A 20,282-nucleotide genomic window follows, 5' to 3' on the forward strand; every position below is an offset into this window, starting at 1 on the left:
CTGCTAAAGAGGTTTCTTTGTTTGTGCCAGGATGTTTTTAAGCCCTAAATCATCCAAGCTCTGCTGGATTTAAAGGTAGAAGAGAAAAAGAAGTATTTCAATGCAGTGACTAATTGCTGAGTCATTTTCCTATTTAATTTTGGGCATGTAACCTCTTGTGTTTGACTGCAAATCCCAGGAGAACACCATCACCCTAAAAGGGAACTACCAAGACCTCCAAGTGTAGGAATCCCAGGAAAAACACCCAGGGATGAACCACAAATCCTCCAGGACACAGCTCAACAAAACACCCAGGCAGAGATTGTTCTGATTCACAGTGGGATGCAATAAATTGAATTTCTGAAAATATAAAGTGGTCACTGGAACGTTGCTGGGAGCAGCAGCACCTTTTATATGACACAGAAATATTTTTCCAAACGTTTTTAGGGATAATTTTTCATCTCCTGCCTTGTTTTTGTTGACTCCACACTTCCAGTGGAGTTGTTTTGGTCATTTGTAATCTCTGAACTGTGTCACGTTGGAATCCAAATTCAGAAGCATTTCCTGTTGGCTCAGAGGAGACTCAAGGAATTTTGTTTCCTTTTCAGAAGTTTGGGAAGCAGGATAAATATCAGCGTTTGAAAGGCTTGGGAGGCAAACACTGAACCTCCTGCTGCTCACCAAGACCCAATTTCCCCTGGAGCACAGTTCCTGCCCACATTCCAACTGCAGCAGAGCTGCACAGGAACCTGGCACAGCCCAAACCTGGGGTTTATTCACAGCCAGCTCCTCGTCCTGCTGCTCCAAAGCCCCGAATTCCTCCTGTTCCAAAGGAACTCCGGGGTGTTTCACCCCAGTGGCACCAACCAGACCTGAGCCAGCTTCCCCCTGACAGCTGAGGGGAAGGGAGGTTAAAAACAGTGAACAGCAAAAATCCCGAACTCTGCAAAACAGGATTAAAGAACCTTGAGGTACTTAAGCTGCTCTCTAAGCAGATCCCACACTGCTACCTGCATTATTAGGGTTTTTGCCTATTTTCTCTGGGTTTGGTTGGATTTTGGGGTGGTTTTGGGCTCCTCAATGGCTTCAGCACATCTAAGAGCTTCACTTTCCCTCCTCAAGGGCTGGGCAAGTTTCCTTAGCTTTCCTGTGAGTGTTTCCCTCAGGGCATCACCCAGGGGCTGATGTTTGGAGTTTCCCAAGCCCAATGCTGCTGATATCCCTCAGAAACTTCTCCCAGAAATGGCCTTGCTGCTGCTTTCATCATTTCCTGGTTGAAATCTTGACTCCTCAGGTGTGACAGTGTTTGCACCTGGGGACAACCTTTGAATAAAGGTGGACACGACACCGTGAGCAGGGAACAGTGATGAGGAAGGGATTTAGGATCCCTAATGGTTCATGGCAGTTAAATCCTAGAAGCAGCAGTGCTTTAAGAAGAGCCAAATCCCAGTAAAACCCAGCAGCAGGGCTCATGGTGATTTCCTCTCTGGAACACCCTGCTCCTTTCCTGGTTAATCATTCTCCCTTCTCTTCAAACCTGCACTGACCCCACAAGAGCAGCACGAGGCTCTCAGCTGGAGCTCTGCTTCCTTCCCCTGAAATCTCTCCCAGACGCTAAAATTGCTCATAATCCTCCAAATTCCAGATGGGCAGGGAAAAATCTTCCTGGAGAACGAGTCCTGACACAGGAGGGGCTCCAAGGCCATCACAAACCTGGGAGCCTGCGAGATGTCTGGGGTCTCTGCAGCTCTCCTGGCCTGGAGAGGCTTTGGATTCACTCCATGGGAGCTTTCCTGCTGTTCCCCAGGGAGGGAAACAGCCAAGGACGGGGACTGAGCAGCAGCTTGGGGATCAAACCCTCCAGAAAAAGGAGAATCACTCGGGCAATCCTTAGGAATTGGTATTTACCGCCTTTCCTACCCAACAGCAGCAGCAGCTCCTGCCCTCTCGTGGCTGCTCCCAGCCTTCAGGAAAGCGCTGGAAGTGATTAATGACAATTAACACCGAGGCTGAATGAAGAATTCCGAGTTTTTCCCGTTCCTCCATGGAAGTCGCTCCCTGCTGGCTGCCCTGGCACTGCCCCTTGTCCCCAGAGCAAGGGCAAACACCTCCCGGGGCTGCTCCTCGGGGAGCGGGGCTGAGCCAGGGAGCTGAGCATCCACACGAGGCTGCCAGGCTGCTGTACACCGGCAGCTCCGTGGCTGCTGGGAATGATCTCCATCTGAAAATGAGATGGATTCAAGCTGACAGCAGCTTCTCCCCAGCAGCAGTGTCAGGTTGGGAGCAGGAGATCTGTGAAATGCTCCAAAAGGAAAAAAAGAATAGGAAAAAAAATCAAACATTTAAGCACAGGGCAGCCACGTTTGAAGAAAATCGGGGGTTTAGCTCCAATTCTTGTCAGGTTTGTAGTGTTTTCTCCCATTTGTGCCATTGGAGATTTGGGGGGATAAAGGCCCTGGATCTGGGGGGTCACAGGACAGGACAGCTGGGGTGGGAGCAGTGGCACAGCCAGGCTGGCACCCACAGCGTGGAGCATTCCCCATTCCTGGGGACAGCCAGACCCAGGGGACAGCAGGGACCCCCACCCCTGGGCTGGCAGCAGCTGGGTGGGCTGGTGGCCCTGGAGAACCCACCCAGGACATCTCCAGGGTGTCCCTCAGACCTGAGCCCCCTGTGAGGGCACTGAGGACACCCCAGCAGCCAGCCCAAGGTCCAGGCACATCTGGAGCAGCCATCATCTCCAGTTTGGGATGTTTCCAGGCCACACAACCCCAGCAGGAGCCCAGCAGAGCTGGACAAAGGCCACCCCGATCCCACCCTGTCCCCTCTCAACATCCACCTTCGGGGTGCAGAGGGGATCCCTGAGGGATTTTTCCATCAGCTGAGGATTCCTCTGGGAGGCAAACGTGGAGGAGCTCAAACCCCAGTTCTGAGACACTCGTGGATATTTGCAAACCCAGGAGCCACCTCCACTTTTGGAGGCAAAAACTCCCAAACCTGCAGCTCCCACCCGGCTGCAGAGCTGCCAGCGGCCTCCAGTGCAGCCCCACTGGGGCTGGGGAGCACAGGACAGCACAAATCCCTCAGAACCCATCCTTGGGGCATGGAAAGCAGGGCTGGGCCCCCGGGAGAGAGGGAGGGAACAACACAAGCTGCATTCCCAGCAGGATCTGAGGGATCCAGCCTCGTCCTTCAGAGGGAAGAGCAGCAGACGCATGGAACTGCTGAAGGTGTCTATTTTTGGCTGCCTATTCAGGCCAGGATATTTAAGTACCCAAATTCACCTCAGAGAATATCATCACTCCATTTAGTGCCAGACTTGCTGATGAAGATATTAAAAAAGCAGAAAAAATCCTCCTCCACCATCACCCAGCACAACCCCAGGCAGCCCACGGACTCCAGGGCTGCTACAGCACAGCAGAGCTGGCTCCCTGCAGTTTGGAAAATCCATGGATTTCATTCCATGGCCACAAAAAGCCATTTAAGAAGAACACAGACCTGATTTTCACAGGTTCTAGGGGAAGAAGGACACAAAGGTGTCTGATGATTTTCCATGGCAGGCATTACAAGAGGTGGTTCAGCCACGGCGCTGTGGAGAATTCCAGGAGGATTGGGGATGGATGGGTGGGTGGGATTGGGAGGGTTGGGGATGGATGGGTGGGATTGGGAGGGTTGGGGATGGATGGGTGGGATCAGGGTGGATGTGGGATTGGAGGGTTCAGGGTGGAAGGGTGGAATTGGGAGGGTTCGGGGTGGAAGGGTGGGATCAGCCCACGCTGGGTCAGTGCCCTGTGGAGGATCCTCACCTCCATCCTCTCCTGCAGCCCAGCCAGCCCAGCCGCGGATGCTGATCCCACAGGAGGGGTGGATTCACCCGGGGGTTATCACAGCTCATCTCCACAGGGAAATCCCATGTCTCTGCTCCAGAACATCCCCCTGGCTCTGCTCCAGAACATCCCCCAGCCTCCAGCAGCTCCAGTGGTCAAACAGGGCAGGAGCCAGGATGCCATTCCTGCCTGGGAGGGTCTCGAAGGGATCGAGCTGCAGAGCTGGCAGCAGCCGTGTCCCAGTGAGGTTTCCTGTTGGGAAGCAGCAGGCAGGGAGCTGGGGAGACAAACTCCACCTTTGCTCCGGCGTTATCCGGCTGGTTTGAGGTGTCATTGATTTTCCTTCACCTGAAATGGGAACGTGTTTGCTCCACAAGTGCCAAGAGCAGCTCAGGCAGAGCGATGTGAGCTGGGCTGAGAGGACACAGGGAATCCTGGAAGGCTTTGGACAAAGGCCTGGAGGGACAGGACACAGGGAATGGCTTCCCACTGCCAGAGGGCAGGGTTAGATGGGATATTGGGAATAAAATCCTCTCTGAGAGGGTGATGCCCTGGCACAGGGTGCCCAGAGCAGCTGTTGCTGCCCCTGGATCCCTGGCAGTGCCCAAGGCCAGGTTGGATGGAGCTTGGAGCAATCTAGGACAGTGGAAGGTGCCCATGGCAGGGGGTGGGATTTTCTTTAATCTCTCAGGAGGATATTTCCCAAAACTGTGAGGGTCCCACAACTCAGTCCAGGTCTGGGACAGCTCCTGGCTCCCCCTGCACAGCCCCAGGATGTGCTGAGTCCCCCAGGGTATCCCCACATTCCTCATTTACCTCCTCCCAATTCCCTATGGATCACCAGACCCTGCCAACGAACCTCCCTGGCACCAAGGGGAACTTCCCACTCCTCAGCTTCAACAATTACAGGGTACAATCCATCAACAGCAAAACAGAACTGCCACCACCACATCCCACACTGGCTCCTCACCATTCCTAATCCCGAGCTCCCAAACAAACAGCAGTCCTTAGGAAACCCAACTCATTAACGGAGAAAAGGTGACCATTCAAGTTAACTTGAAAAAATATGGGAGTTTTGAACGTGAGGGGTTCACAAATCCTGCTGGTTCCCTGGAATGCAGCTTGCAGGGTGTGGCAGAGTGCCAGAGGCAGAGCTCGAGATGGGCCCAGCCCTTTCCCCACAGTTCCATGAAAAGCAGCAGAAGGGGCAGAGCTGCGCCCTCAGCACAAAGAGGCAACTCAAACCTCAGCAAAATCTTCAGCAACAGCAGCGTGGGCGAGGGGAAGCCAAAAGATAAATCCTTATCCAGAGTCTCTTCCTCTGCAGAGCGGGCAAATCCTCCTCACTCCTCTGGAGAGGAAGAGGAAAAGGAAACGTGGGATGGGGGAGCAGCTCTGCAAGGTCAGCGGAAAGCTCAACCACAGGCACAGCTCTGCTCATCATGGGCTGGGGCAGCTCAGGCTCCCCTGCTTCACACAGCCACCAGAACCCAGCAGAATCCACCAGAACCTACCAGAATCCACCAGAACCCACCAGAACCCACCAGAACCCAGGTTCTCTCACACAGCCACCAGAACCCAGCAGAATCCACCAGAACCTACCAGAATCCACCAGAATCCAGGTTCTCGGGAAGAGAGCAGGGTCCCCACAGCTTCCAGCCTGAGCCATTCCCACATCTTCCACACAGTGAGCAGATTTAGCTGAAAAGGTGCAATTCCAAGAGGCAGGAGTAGAATCAGAGTCCCAGAGTGGTTTGGGTTGGGAGGGACCTTAAAGCCCATCCACTTCCAACCCCAACACCTTCCACTGTCCCCGGCTGCTCCAAGCCCTGCCCAGCCTGGCCCTGGACACTTCCAGGGATCCAGGGGCAGCCCCCAGGGACGCTGGAGCCTTACAGGGGCAGCAGCTTCCCCCAGCACCCCCAAAGCAGAGACTTTCCTCCCCAAAACCGCCTTTCCCACAGTCACATCTCCAGCGTTAATTAGCGATCATTGATTAGTGATCAGCCTGATTGGCAGCAAACGAAGCAGGGAACCTGGAGGGGCTCTGGAGAGGCAGCTCCTGCTGGCTGCCTGCTAATGAAGTGCCCTTCAATTAAAGCAGCCAGGATTAGAGGCCTGGATCTCTTCCAGGCTGGAAGCAGGGGCTCTGCCTCGTGATCCGTGCCACAGAGCCGAGGCTGAGCTACAGAAGTGGGAAGTGAGGACTCCCCAGGTCCTGTCCCAGCTCCCCAACCCTCCTTCCACTGTCACCTTCCCCAGATTCCTGCCTGGACACAAATCCAGAGCCTGCAGAGAGGCACTGCTGCCTCCACAGGGGCTGTTCCAGGGGCAGCGTGGTTGAAAGAAGGAATTCAGTCACCTGCAACACAACAAATCTCCATTTTTATTGAGTCAGTAAGGTCTCAGCTGAGCCTGATTTCAGTGAGCCATAGAAACCCTCCTCTCTCCCAGCCAGAGCAGCCTGTCCTGGGAAAAGTCCTGGATGCATCCAAGGAATCCACAGCATCCCTCAATCCTCCTGCCACAAACCTTCCATCAGCTCACCCCAAACCCATCAGCCTCCTGCAAACCTCCACCCAGCAGGGCTTGGGTGGGAATGGGAGGACAAACACCACGCAGAAGCCTGGAAAAAGCAACACAGCTGGAATAGAAGCAATACAATTTTAATTCTGACCAGTCACCTCCAAACCCCTCGTCTTTCCACTGTTCTGATGGCATCGTTTAAATATCTGTGACATTGCTGGGGGGTGGGGGGGGGAGAAAAAAAAATGACACAAAGATACAGACATTATGATACAATAGTACAAATGATAAATTATTTATACAGTAAATAATGGCAATAGTCAGCACAAATCCAGAAAAAGCAGCTGGCTCCCGGGGTTATGAGCAGTTTGGGAAATATTGGAACACTTGGAGAGGAAGAGTTGTGTGAGATTCTGCTGGGAAAAGGAAATCTCTTTCTCCCCACCTGTGCAATATTCAGGCACAGAGCACACCTCGAGCTGGAACAGCAAAAGGGCACAAGGGGAACAAGAGCTGGCTAAGGGACTTCCCAAAAACTGCAAACACCACAACCCACCAGGGCTTCCCTTCCCTGCCCCTCCAGAGCTGGGTTTCTCTACAGCATAAAACTGAATAAATAACTGAGCTTATTTAGGGGAAAATTATGCCAAGGAGTGTGTGTGTGTTAACTTTTTTTTTAATAAGATATTTAACACTTTTCTCTTTGGTCAATTTGACCAATAAGGCTATTTTGGGATACTAACATTTTAAAAATCAAAAAAGAAAAAAAAAAAAACACTTTGAATATTTGCAAAGTGAGAAAAAGAAGGAGAAGAGGGGAAAATGGAGAAATGGGGCAGAGAGGATGTGATAGGGCACACAAATATCCTCCAGAAATGTGGGAGGGCCAGGAGGGAGGGAAGATTATCCTGGAGAGCAGGAAAATCATCACAAAATGAGCTGGACCACTCATAGCATCCCCTACCAGGACAGTGACCTCCCCTGTGTCACCCCCTGGGGACACAGCCCAGCCCAGGAACATTTACCAAACCAGCTCTTTCTCCTCCTAAACTCAGCTCCTGCCACAAGCCCTGTGCCAGCCTGGGATCTGAGCTTGGTTAGTCTCAGCCTAAATATTTCCAGCACCAGAATTTGGGCTGTGGCTCCTCAGGGAGCCTCCTTGGGGTTTGTTGTGCCATAAATGTCTTTATTTCATATAAAAGGGATAAAGTTCTGGGGGCAGTGACTTGGGAGGAAAAGCAAGGATTTGCCATTCAACAGCTTCATTAAGCCAGGGCTCCCTCCCAGAGCAAATTTACAGTGACAGCTCCAACTGCAGATTATTTCAGCACTTTAAATATTTCTTATCGACCTCATCTTGCCTCTAAAAAGTTCCCCAGGACGTGGCCAGGACTCTTGGCTGGACAGACAATGCCCCATCCCACTGCAGCTCAGGGGACAAAGGGACAAACCCCGAGTGACCTTAATTCCAGAGCTGGTCAAATCCAACTGGGAAAACAACCCAGGAGGAATCTTGTCACAGATCAGCTGGAAAAAAGCACTTTCCCCCCATCTGCAAGAATCACACCCTTCCTGCTCTACACTTCTCAATAGCTTCAACAACAACAGAAAAAAATCCTTTTTCTTTGCTCTGAAAGGCAACATGAATGGGGTTTTGTTTTGTTTTTGAAGACAGCCTGGGTGTGGACAGCAATCCTATTCCCTCCTCTATAAAAACAAGGATTGGGAATGCTCCTTGCCAGTTCCAGAGGATCCCAGAGGATCCCAGATCTGCACAGGAACTCCACAAACTGAGCATTCCACTCACTACCAGAGCTACCCTGGCCTGCACAGCTCCAGTCTGGGGCTGTGTCCCTAAATCTGATCATCCTTCAGCCTCCCCTTCCCACCAGGAGATGGATCCCAGTCCTCCCATGGGATCCAGCCCCTCCATGGGATCCAGCCCCACAGGGAATTGTTCCACCTCAACACAACTCCGGTAAATTCTGTTTTTTCCCCCCTCTTAAGGAAAGGCCATCAGCCTCCCCTTCCCACCAGGAGATGGATCCCAGTCCTCCCATGGGATCCAGCCCCTCTCCAGCCCCACAGGGAATTGTTCCACCTCAACACAACTCTGGTAAATTCTGTTTTTTCCCCCCCTCTTAAATTAAGGAAAGGCCACCAAGTCCGTTCAGAGGTGCCCTGCAGGCAGGAAAATTCCTTTTTCCATGGATTTTTGGGAGAGGCTGGAGCTCCAGCAGAACCCCTGAGCGTGGTGAGGAGTCCAGACATGAAAATTCATTTAAAAGGGATAATTCAGCTCCCAAGGGATGGCTGGCCATGGAAGCAGACATCCAACGGAGTGCACCTTCCAGCAGGAAAAATCAGTGCATAAAATCAAACAAATTCTCTTTGTACATCAGGATTTTTAACAGCTCCACAAGTTTTACAAGGAAAATAAAACCAAACAGCCTCTCTTGGGATCTTCATCAAGGCTAAAAGTCTGTCCAGTCTGGGGACTGGGAAATGGGAACAAATCAAGGGAAAGGCGACTTTAGTGTTTTTTCTTTTTAATGTAGTCTTAAATCATGTTATGCTCAAATTCAATTAATCTAAAAATAATTAGTCACGAGGATTTGTTTTTGATTTGCATTATGAATACTTCATTTAAAAGTAAATATTTTAGTGTTAATCTTCCCTTTTAAACTCTCTTTACAGAAACAAAGAGCGAAAACCATAAATAAGAGGGCATTAAAACCATAAAAATGACATTTGCCAATATCTTAATTTTTCAGCCAGACTTGATAAATCTATCAAAACCAGACAGTTAAATAAGAACCACATTATAAAAATTAGCAAAAAAAGGACTATTAGGTAACTCTGCAAACTCAAAATATGAAACTGTACTAAACAAAATATGTGCAAAAGTATACAAGAGTAACTGCATATAGCAAGGTTAAGCCTGAATTAGTTTTAAAGCTTGCCCCGGTGAAACTGAATTCAAAGTTGTCCCACTGTATCTTCCTTTTTTTTTTTTTTTTTTTGCTTTTCTTTGTTTTTTCCATTTTTTTTTTCTTTCAACTCACATTGTAAGTCAAATAAAAACAAAATACACATGAAAAAACTTCCAAACGAAGCTGGTACTGGACAAGCACAGAGCAGGACACTCACTCAGCACGAGTGCAGCCACTCACAGAGAGTTCCAGGAGTCCTTAGAGTAGTGTAGGAATTCAACACTGCACACGACAGCACAACTCGAGCATGGTCTTGGGTGTTTTGTCTGGGGTTTTGTGTTATTTTCCTTTGCTGTTGTCAGTCACACCTCAGAGATACCAAAGCAGTGCGAGTTTGCAATGTTTAATGCATAAAAACCAAGCCCCCCTGGGCCCTCCGGGTCGGTCTCTTCTAAGAGTAAGGACTATGGGTGAACCAACAGTCTAGAACTGTGTGTAGTTATGTGCAAAACATTCACTAGCACTCGGAATCTCAGGTCTATCTTACGGGCAGAGGAAGTGACAGATGCAGGGCAAGAGTAACTTCAGAAATCCAGCACATGATCTGACATCTACAAAATAGCCAAGGGAGTTTTCCAGTGGCAGGTTCTCTCCCTAGAAAGTGTGTTTGAAATGATTAACAAAGTAACAAAAATGGGCAGAATCTAACTTTGGTGAAAAGTCTGAACATTTCACATGATGCTCAACAAGCCAAAGTAAGGTACCATCTGTAGCAAAGACTAGATTTAGATTAACTGGTAAGTAGAGACAACTCTTCAAAGATCATAACTGTAAACTGCAAATCTACTTCCAAGTCTCTCACACACCGTTCAGTCCACACAGGCCACGTGCGTTTCGCTGGAAAGACTTCAGCCTGGAAACACTAAGAAAAGAAAAGTTCCTTTAATTGGGTCTTTATAGGAGGAAAGGGTTAGTTGTATTTGCAGCCTGGGAGGCTGCTGGCGGCATTGCTGTACTGTGCAGAGCTTGGGGCATTGATCCTGCAATGCTCAGCCCCTGGCCCATCCTGATGGTGCCCATGGCCGGCAGCGGTGCCATCCCCACGGGCACGGGGGCCATGGAAGACAGAGGTATTGGCTCCATGCTCATCGGGGGCACGGCGCTGAAGGAGGGGCTGCTGCCCATCACGGGACTGGCTCTCATCTGGTTCAGGGTCAGAGGCTGAGGCTGGTTCACCTGGAAGGGGTTGATTGGAGTCGCTGCCGTAGCGGCGCCTGCGGGGCAGAGAAGGGACAGTGAGGCACTGCCATCAGCACCGGGGCTGCAGTCATCTGTCCTGGCAAAGAGCATTCCCTGGGTGCATCCCCATGCCCAAAACACCCCCTGGAGCATCTGATCCCCAGCAGAGCACAGGGTGTTCCCTGGAAGCAGCCAGTGCCTCCAGCACCCCTTTGCTGACCAACAGCTCCCACCTCCGACAGCCCTGACTGGAGTCACAGGCTCCAAATCTGGTTCCCTGCAAAAGCCCTAACCACGACATCCACATCACTGATTTCATGTTTTATATGCTGCTTTGCAGGCCCTCTGTGCTCCTTTACTGCAGAGAGTGAATTTACATCAGATATGGGGAAGAAATCCTTCCCTGGGAGGTGGGCAGCCCTGGCACAGATTCCCAGAGATCCCTGGATCCCTGCAAGTGTCCAAGGCCAGGCTGGGCAGGGCTTGGAACAACCTGGAATAGTGGGAAGTGTCCCTGCCATGGCAGGGATGGTTTTTAAGGTCCCTTCCAAACCATCCTGAGACTCTGTGATTTGTGTGCTTGCTCCAAGCTCCCAGCAGCCACCTCCATTTTCGTGTTCCTGGCACCGAGCTCGGACAAGAATTCCCAAAGTAAACAACTTGTTTCCGAATTACAGCGGTGCTCGAAAAAGCAGAGCACAACTTTCCCAGCCTCTGAGGTTCCCTGGATTGCTGCCAGCCCTGCAAATTCCTTTTAGTGTACAAGCTCAGGATTATTTGGATGGCCCAGTGACCCCTCACAAACTTTTTGTAGTACCCGGGAAGGGCAGATACACAGATTTCCTCTCTCTCCCTGCTCACTGCCAAGGCTGCTCAGAATCACTCACTGCTTTTTCCTACTCAGGGATTTTAATAAATTGACTTTTTCTTCCATTGGAAGAGTGATGAAAATAAATACTGAAAGAGCATTTCCAAGTTTCACCCTAAGAACAACACAGGAAAGCATCAGTGCAAACTCAGCTTTTAAAAAATACATTTAACATTTGGTGTCACCGTTTCAGTCTGCTCCAAGCAAGGGCTCATTTCTAACATGCCTAGCTTGCAGGAGAACTGCAACAGCCAATTTTTTTTTTTCCAAAATACACTGAGAATGTGTTTTCAGACCAAAACTGGCTCTCTGTGGCAGCCTCAGACAGACTAACCAGCAGCTCACTGAATTACCCTGCAGAGTTTGCTCTCTGGGACCTCAGGCTGCAGTCAGAGATCTCCTGTGCCTGCTGCAGCTCCAGGAAAATGGCAACTCCAACCTTCTTCCCCAGGAAACTCTTATCTGTTATACCTTCCCAAGGCAATCTTACCTGTTTTGACAAAATCCAGCTGAATTCAGCCATTTTTAACAGCCCCAAACCTTCTAACACAGATAATTCTGAGTGAGGGGAACTGCTGGAGTGAAGTTCAGCTGCAGACCAAGAGCAGAGACTTCGTGTTTTCAGGGACTGTCACTGTGCTGGGTGAGCCCAGGATGCCTCCCTGAGTCCCTCCTGCTCTTGCTCGTGATCTGTTGGCTGAAGTAACCAACAAAACCAAGCCCAAATCACCCATTTTAACCCCACCAGCACCGAACTGTGCAGAGTTTCCCTGCAGGAAGGGAAAGCTCAAAGAGAAACGTGAAGGACTGTGCAGAAACCAACCTGGTGCCAAGAATGGGTTCAGAGAAGTAACAGGTTGTGGTGGCTTGGACACCAGAGAATCCAGGTTCACCAGGGCAGCGTTGGGGCCCAGGAAGGACTCCGGGGTTTTCCGGGCCGTGCTCTGTTTGCCTGATGTCCCACTCGAGTGCTGGGACTCAAAGAGATCAGGACTCGTGGTACCACTGTGCTGAGAGGGCAGAGTGGAACCTGATTCAGCTGCAACAACACAAAGGGACAAACAGAACTCCTGGTTAATGCCACAGGCAGGCAGAGAGAAGCCTGAGGGGTTTGAGAGCAGAGATGCTTTATGCTAAGTTTGTGTTAGTCAAGGCTCAGTGCTTCAGGCTGTTACACCCTCTCAGCATGCAAGCAGGTCAATGTCCTTTAGCAGAGCATGAAGAAGCTACAGTCAGAGTTGCAGTGCTCTACTGATGGAATTCCCACAGCTTTGCTGCTCCAGGTGGGACTCACAGGCTCCAAGGAACAGAAACTCCAAAGCCTGGCTCGTGCCCTGGCCCTAAACCACTGCTGTCCCTTCCTAGCTGGATTCCACCCAGGGTTGTCTCCTCAAAAAGCCCAGCTGTGCTTCAGGCAGAACCATCCTGAGAGCACTGGCAGGGTCTGGCACTTTTGATTTACTGACCATTGACCACAGAAAAAAATAAATTAGAGTATTCACAGAAGGTATTTTCTCATCTTCCTACTGGAATTTACACATTTGAGAGATTCAGTCAGCATGGTTCTGGTTGAGTCTCTGAGCACAAGCCCTGCTCCAAACATGCTGGACACTGGAAATTAGGAAGTCCAACAAATTTCTGGGTCAGTGCAGCAAAAGGTCACACGGTGCAATTCCATGGATTACAAAAGGCCCATTCCCCACGAGTTCATGCACAGGCCTAAATGGGAACAAGGAGCTTTTACTGCTGCATCATCACTTTGTGAAAACTCATTTTCTTGTTCAATAAAATTTAAGAACAGAGACGTTTGTTGCCGTGACTCTCACCCAACCTGTCCACATGCTAAGAACTTGATTCGTACCTGGCTTTTTGGAAGTTCGAAGTGTGTCAAATTCAGAAAAATCATCTTTAACTGTACCATTCAAATTACTGAAGAGGTCAAAAGATGTACTTCCTGTTCAAAACAACAAGACAGCCCTGTCATTAACACATCTTCGGTTGCATCACACAGCTGATCCTCCTGGAAGCAATTCCTGACCCATTCCTGTTCCCAGGAAGCCACCACAGGTTGCAGGGCAGCAGCTGGGAGTGCTCCTACTCTGAGCTGGGAGAAGGAGAATGTCACAGAACTGTCCTTTCTGACAGCATGGAACAACTAAATCAGTTTGCTTTTGGATCAGTGCAGGGCACACCTGAGCACGCTGGGGTTTGGTTGATTGAGTGTCTGCATTAGAGACAAGCAGATCTTGCTGTGGAAGGAGAGAACAGAAATGGATTTACAGCCTCTACTATCAAGTGTTAATCAGCCCTCAAGGAAAACACCACCAGTGATGATTTCATTTCTGCTTCCCAAGTGGAAAGGAGGAGGAATGCCAGAGCAGAGGTTGTGGAGATGGCAAAGGCCCGTTAGCTGAAGCACCAGCACTCACCCAGAGCTTGCAATCAATGAAACATCACCATTTCCAAATGTGGACACACTCTTACCTCAGATTGGAGGCACAAAAACAACACCTAAGTGATCAGCAATCACACTCCTGAACAGCTTTAATTAGCTGAAATGTTTTCTTAGTTTACCTTAGCCACCTTCAGGACATTTCAAGCAAGAAGAGCACAAGATGACAAACCCCAAGAGAAGGTGAAAATTGAATATAAAAACAGTATTTATCAAGAACAAAGAGCCACCATAGCTCAAGGCTCATTTCACAATGCTCCAGTTATTGCCCTTTGCCCAGGAAAAGCTGCTGAGGGAAGTTTTTGCAGCACTCAGATTCCTTGGTCTGTTGTGCACAGGGATGAATGACAAACAGAAAATGCATTTTGGATGCTTTCAGCCACGGTGCCAATATGAAAATGCCAGGTATTAAACTCATCAAGGTTGTATTAGCTACAGAGCATGAAAAGACAATTACAGCAGCACCTTCTGCATCTCTACCAGGGCTCAGGGAGGGTTTCACACCCTCAGTCTGAAGGAACAAATCTTCATTTGCACCTCTAAAAGTCTCCTCCGAGTGCTCAACCTGTCAATCTACATCTGCAGAGGCATCCATCTGCAGAGCTATTTATCACGAGGAAAGGTGAAATCAGAGTATCATTCATTGCCAGAAATTAAGTCCTTGTCTAATTAAAGATAAAACCCAAGAGCAGCAGCAGTCCCAAGTGCTCAGCAGGCAGCCACAAATACCAGGAGGAGACATAGAAGGGACAGAGCACAAAGCAGCACCTCGAAATCAGAGCTGTAAGTCTGAATAATTACATTTCAACTTCTTCTTCCTGCTGGTTATTACAGGTCCCTTTTATTTTGAAGACAAATTCTGCCAATTGTCCAGCTTCTTTGAACCACACAATGCAAGAAAACCATTTGGACTTCTCCTCATTACTCAAATAAGATGGATATGGGATGAGAATATTGCTCACCAGAAGTAGAGAGAGGTTTGTTTGCAGGTGCTGATCCCCAAGGATCAGAAGATTTTGCTGCAGTAGAAGATGGTTGAGCAGGAGCCCAAGGGTCCACATTTTTGGCCAGAGGCTGAGCTGTGGATCCTGCTGGTGCTGCCCAAGGGTCAACAGAAGCAGCTGGTTTGGCACCTGCAAGAAGAATCAGCAGGAAGAGAAGTCAGTGCAGCTTCCCCCTGGAAAGCTTTCCCTGGAGACTGACCCCTCCCAGGAGCCTTTCCTCCCAATTAACACTGAGCATTAATGGGAGCAGCAGCTCAGCACCAGCCACTCCCAGCATTTGTCACACTCTGACCAACAACAGCACCAGGAAATTCTGGGCAAGGCAGAGGAATAAACAATTCCCCTCTTTGAACCTGAATACAAATACCTGCAGCTCCAACAAGAAAATAAACTTGCCTTTGTTGCTGACATTGCCACCACAAGTGACAGTCCCTGGCTGGAGGTGACCTAAATCACAGGGTCTATTTATGAACTCAGGGCAAAGTGAGTTTATAAAAAGCCCAAAGGTAAAAGGTGTGAGACACACAACATTAACCCTTGGACAAAGGAGTCTGTAAGATTCAGAGGGAATGTTGGAAACTTCATTTCCAACTCTTTTAACCACACTGCTATTTTATAAAAATATAATCAGCTCCCCTGAGCCAGCTGTGCTTTTTTAGTCCCATTTCTAAGCACTCCTGACACACATCTAAGCTGCCCACTGATACCCCTTTATTATTTTTAACCCAATGCCTCTATGTTCAGGGTTCTCATTTTTCCTGGAAGATGCTGACAACTCTTCATTCCTACAAATTCAATCACCAAAGGTTTAATTCCCAAATGAGGATTTTATAACCCAAGAGAGCAGGACAGAATCACCCACATGCAACAACTCCTACCTTCAATATCCTGTAGGTTTCAAATTACAACTGAAAATTATTTTAGCTTTTAAAACTCCATTCAACTCCCTTGGCATCCTAATATTCCTGTAAATCAGGAATGCTGCACACAGTGGCACAAATTCCAGCTGGAATTTTGGGTTTTGTTTCATCAGCAGCCACTTGGTCGCTACAGCTCCGGAGCAGGAAATGCCAAAACTCTCCAAGGAAGCCCCATTATTCCCACACCAGTACTCCCATTTCCTTTACCTGCCCCCAGTGCTGAGTTAGGAGCAGTGCCACACTAATGACAGCATTTCCCATCACCAGCAGCTTCCCAAAATGTCCTTCCTTCCCTAAAAGGAGCACTCAAAATGAGAAAATTCAGGAAAATCCCTTCCCATTGTTTCCATCAGCTCCACTGGAACACAACAGCACTGGCAGGATTTGGGAAATGCAGATTCATGAGTCATTTTTTTACCAGTAAATTCATAAACTTGCATCTTTGAGACTGTTCCTGGGAGAATCCAGCAGGCTGGAAGCAGGGATTGTGCTGTGGTGAAAGAAAACTGGGAAGCACTGAGGAGATGCTACAGCTGGAACTGGTACAAGGAGAATCCTGTCAGAGGGTGACACATCAGGCTGGAGATTTGAGGAAAGTGGATTTTGGTTGCTTTTAGACATGGAAAAAGAAACTGAATGGCCTTGGGGCCCAAAATTTGGGCTTTTTCTCAGTTTCTATCATCAAAAAAAAGCGGGTGACACTTGGAATGATGACCTGGCAGTTGGCCCAGGAGCTTTGTAGGTGCCTTTAATGCCATCATGAGCAGGAGAAAAATCCCCAAACATGACATTTCATCATTTAACTTCCAATTTTTCATCAGGAATCTGATGGTGGTGTGTGGATTGCAAAGGCCTTTGAAGCATTTTAGAGCAGAGGTTGTAGAATCACCAGCCCAAAGCAGAACTGACAGAACAAAGCTGTCAATCTTCATGGAAAAGCTTCATCAAGATTTGCACAGAAACTCCCTGCCCTTTAAAAAGCTAAAAAATTCCAACCAAAAAAATAGATCCAGCTCTTGTTCCAAGTGTAACTCTGTGAGAAACCATCCACTTTCTTATCAAAGGAATAACTCCTTGGACAGGCTGTGGCTGACCCAGACACCAGCCCACCACGCAGGCAGCAATACACACGCACAAAAAAAAACACACAAAAATTTGGCTTAGCTGCTCTTTAAAATGTGAAACACTGCACCTTTCCCTTCAGAAATATTCCATGGATTTAGCATTGAAATCCTATGGAACACTAAGTATTTTAAATGGCAACCTGAGGTTTTTTGTCTGCTATAAAAATCTTCATTTAAGTCATTTAATCTGACCATACACAAATGCATTACAATTCTCTAGGAGCAATTAAGGACATGATAATTCACACTGATGGCCTTCCTAAGCTCAGCACCTTGCCTAAATATCAGATTAAATTCTGGGAATAATCTAAACCCATGGCACTGGACACAACCAGCAGGGAGACATGAGTTAGACAAGTTGGTTTTGCTGTAAAGACAACAGCAGTGCCACTCTCCCCTTCCTCAGGATTCAAACTGCACACACAGAAACCCAACTGCTTTAAAAAATGCAACTGGCATTGGTGTCTGCTTGGAAATGAGGAATTTAGTGAAATGAATGAAAACGCACTCATACACGAGTACAACATTGAGGAACACTGAAATGCTCAAGGTCAAAAAGCAAAACCTTTGAAATCCCAGTGCTCCTGGCAGCTTGCTCTTACCAAATGATTGCCAGGGGTCAGAGGCAGGGGCTGCAGCCGTGGATCCTCCCCAGGGATCCGTTTGGTTGGCAGCAGCAGCAGGAGGTCCCCAGGGCTCGCTTTTGGGCTGGGCTGGTGCCGAGGAGGGCAGGGCATCCATCAGGTCCAACAGGGTGGTGTGCTGAGGGCAGGAAGAAACTGAGCTTTACTCAAGAGCCTTGCCAGGCTGAAGTACAAACCCGTGAGAGTGAAGAAGCAATTATTATTATTATTATTATTATTATTATTATTATAATTTTTCCTTTTACACGCCTGCATTGACTAGTTCCAAATTTAACCCACATGGAAGAAGCTTTAAGCTACACGACAAAAGCAAACCCAAAAGCATAAAAGAGCTCAGTATTAAGCTAAGTTTGTGTTACTGTATTTCAGCTTTTGGCAGCATAACCGGGAATTTCTTAGGCGAAGGCACTACCTCCTTCTTTTTGGGAATTTTAATTGTGTCTCTGCGACTCTCCTCCAGAGCCATCTGTAATCTCAGATCGTCTCCGCGTCTGAGGCGCTCCTCCTGCAAAGGAAACCAACACTGGTGATACAGACCACGAGCCTGCTCGGGGCTGCTGCTCCCTGCAGGGCTCCACAGGGCTGCAATTCCCACTCAGCACAAACGAGCCAAAGGAGTTTTCCTGGGATTCTTGCCTCAGGAGCACCCCGACCCTGCTGTGGGCACAAGAGCCGGCTTGCTGGTTGGGTTTATTATTTCCAAAATTCAGTTAGAAACACCAAGGAACTTCGAGTGAACGAGCCATTTTTAAACTGGCACAATGGTTTTTCAGCATTCAGATCACCACTGAGGGTTGTAGGGAACTAAACTGAATTTTCCCTTGCTTTTGTTCACTTCCCTCCACGCTGGTGCAAGATCCACCAAGGGAATCAAGTCTTACCAACTCCAGGTGTAATGTGAGGGTTTAAACATCTGTAACTACAATATTTATGCCACATCAACTCCTTTAAACATCTGTTTGCATCATGTCTCTCAGAAGTTGACTAATCCCCCAGCTTGTCATTTCTGAAGCTACTTCAAATGCTTAGATTCTGATTTATGTTTTAGTTCCCCTTATTGCTCAATAATGAGCAAGTTTACTGGGTGACAGTTTCCCCTTCCAAGCACTCATGCTCAACACAGAGCTGTAAACTAAATTGTTACAGGAATCTCTAAAATATTGCAGGCACTCAGCATGGCTGACTTAATTTTCACTCAGAGCTGAGATCTGACTTTGTTATGTATTAAAATGCAGTCGTTTTATCCAAATTTACTCCAAATTCAGAATGAAGCTCCTAAGAATTAGCACAGTAGCATAACCCAGGTGATAGATCAGGAGTCAATTTCTTGAAACCTTTTTTTAATATGTTCTGGTACTTTGTGTCAGGTCACCCTCCTGTTCCAGAAACTCCCACCAAATGAACAGACTGTTCCAAATTCCACTGGAATCACAATTCACTGACATTAATGAAGATTTCAGCAGCAGTCATGCTTTCAGCTCTTCCTAACTGAAAACATCTTCAGTAATGTGATGATTAACATCCTCCCACACAAAGTCTTCTCTCAAAGTGACTGTCATCTTCCACTAGTCTCAACAGCTCGGAGGCTGAAGTTACTTTAAAAAGAGATTTAAAGAATAATAATAATAATAAAAAAAAAAAACCCACACACAAGATTCTACCTGGAGCAAAGCCAAGCTGCCATAAGTGAGCAAAGGGCAGGGCCCGGCGGCAGGTCCCGCACCCCTGGTGTGGTGGGCACCAGTTTAGTTGTTGTCTTGCACTGGGTGGTTGGGAATTGGCACAGGAGAGGTTTGTGTTGCACTGTGTAGGTTGTGTTACATCATGGGGGTTGTTATGCCTTGCTCCCATCACAGGGTCTGTCAGGTACCCCTGGTGGTCTCCCCCTCCCCTGGCCACTCCTCCCTGGTGTCCCACTGGCTGTGGAGCTCTCCCTCTGTCCCCATCCCGGGGTATAAAAGCTCCCTGCCGCCAGGGAACGCTCTCTTTTCTCCCGTGGGTTTGTCCTCCTGATGTGTGTCTTGGAATAAAGGACAACGTTTCCCACGTGGAGGAGAGCGCTTCCCAATCTTTTACTTGTGGGCAAGGAATGGACCCCAACAGCCCAGGAAACACGATTCTTCACACCCCGTGTTTGCTTTCAGAGCTGCCTCAGGGTGAAGAGGGGAAGCTTCTGCCAAGGGTGAGCATTCAGCTCTGCATGGCAGCTCAGCTGCTTTAAGGGATAAATATTCCTGGAAAATCCAAGGGTTTTTGTAGGGCTGTGATATCAAGAAGTACCCCCAGCTCATGCTGGAGTGTATCAGAGCTCCTGACTTAAGAATTCATTGTTGAATGAAACATTTGTGAGTATTTCTTCCATCTTCCAGTGTCAGTAAGGATCTGCTGGGAGTGGGCCAATATCAGGGTAAAACTGGATACCACCCACTTTTCTGTAAAATAATACAGTCTTAATGGGAAGATAAAGAACTATTCTTAACTGCTGAGCAGGCCTGGAGATAAACAAACCAGCTATTCAGACTTCAAATTTACACAAATCCAGGATCATTCTCTGTTAAAGAAGAGTTTGGCTAATTGGTTGGTTTCTGGGGTTGGTGGGGGTTTTTTTTGGGGGGTATCTCCTCCCCTCCTCTTCAACCTTGACAGCTAAAATATGCAATTTCTCAACACAAACCATCTTTTAGTGATGTTTTCACTCCAGGAGCATGTGAAATTCCCATCCTACACCACTAGCAGGTTTAGCACTGTACAGTAATTAAACAATTT

At 48.3% G+C, this 20,282-nt stretch overlaps 1 protein-coding gene across 1 annotated transcript in view; it reads right to left on the reverse strand.

Moving 5' to 3' along the window:
- Positions 1 to 9,386: 9,386 nt before the first annotated feature.
- The window catches only part of EPN2 (epsin 2), a 39,406-nt gene continuing 28,510 nt past the window's right edge, over positions 9,387 to 20,282 (reverse strand). Inside the window, exons 3-8 of the mRNA XM_041462301.1 lie at positions 17,929 to 18,098; positions 17,475 to 17,634; positions 14,787 to 14,957; positions 13,234 to 13,326; positions 12,196 to 12,411; positions 9,387 to 10,539 (exon numbers count right to left, since the gene is read on the reverse strand). Coding sequence (XP_041318235.1) covers positions 10,220 to 10,539; positions 12,196 to 12,411; positions 13,234 to 13,326; positions 14,787 to 14,957; positions 17,475 to 17,634; positions 17,929 to 18,098 — 1,130 coding nt within the window. The 3' untranslated portion in view covers positions 9,387 to 10,219. The remainder of the gene's footprint in view (positions 10,540 to 12,195; positions 12,412 to 13,233; positions 13,327 to 14,786; positions 14,958 to 17,474; positions 17,635 to 17,928; positions 18,099 to 20,282) is intronic.

The sequence above is a fragment of the Pyrgilauda ruficollis genome, unplaced genomic scaffold (genome assembly GCF_017590135.1).
Source record: "Pyrgilauda ruficollis isolate IOZ18807 unplaced genomic scaffold, ASM1759013v1 scaffold16, whole genome shotgun sequence".
Classification (NCBI taxonomy): Eukaryota; Metazoa; Chordata; class Aves; order Passeriformes; family Passeridae; genus Pyrgilauda; species Pyrgilauda ruficollis.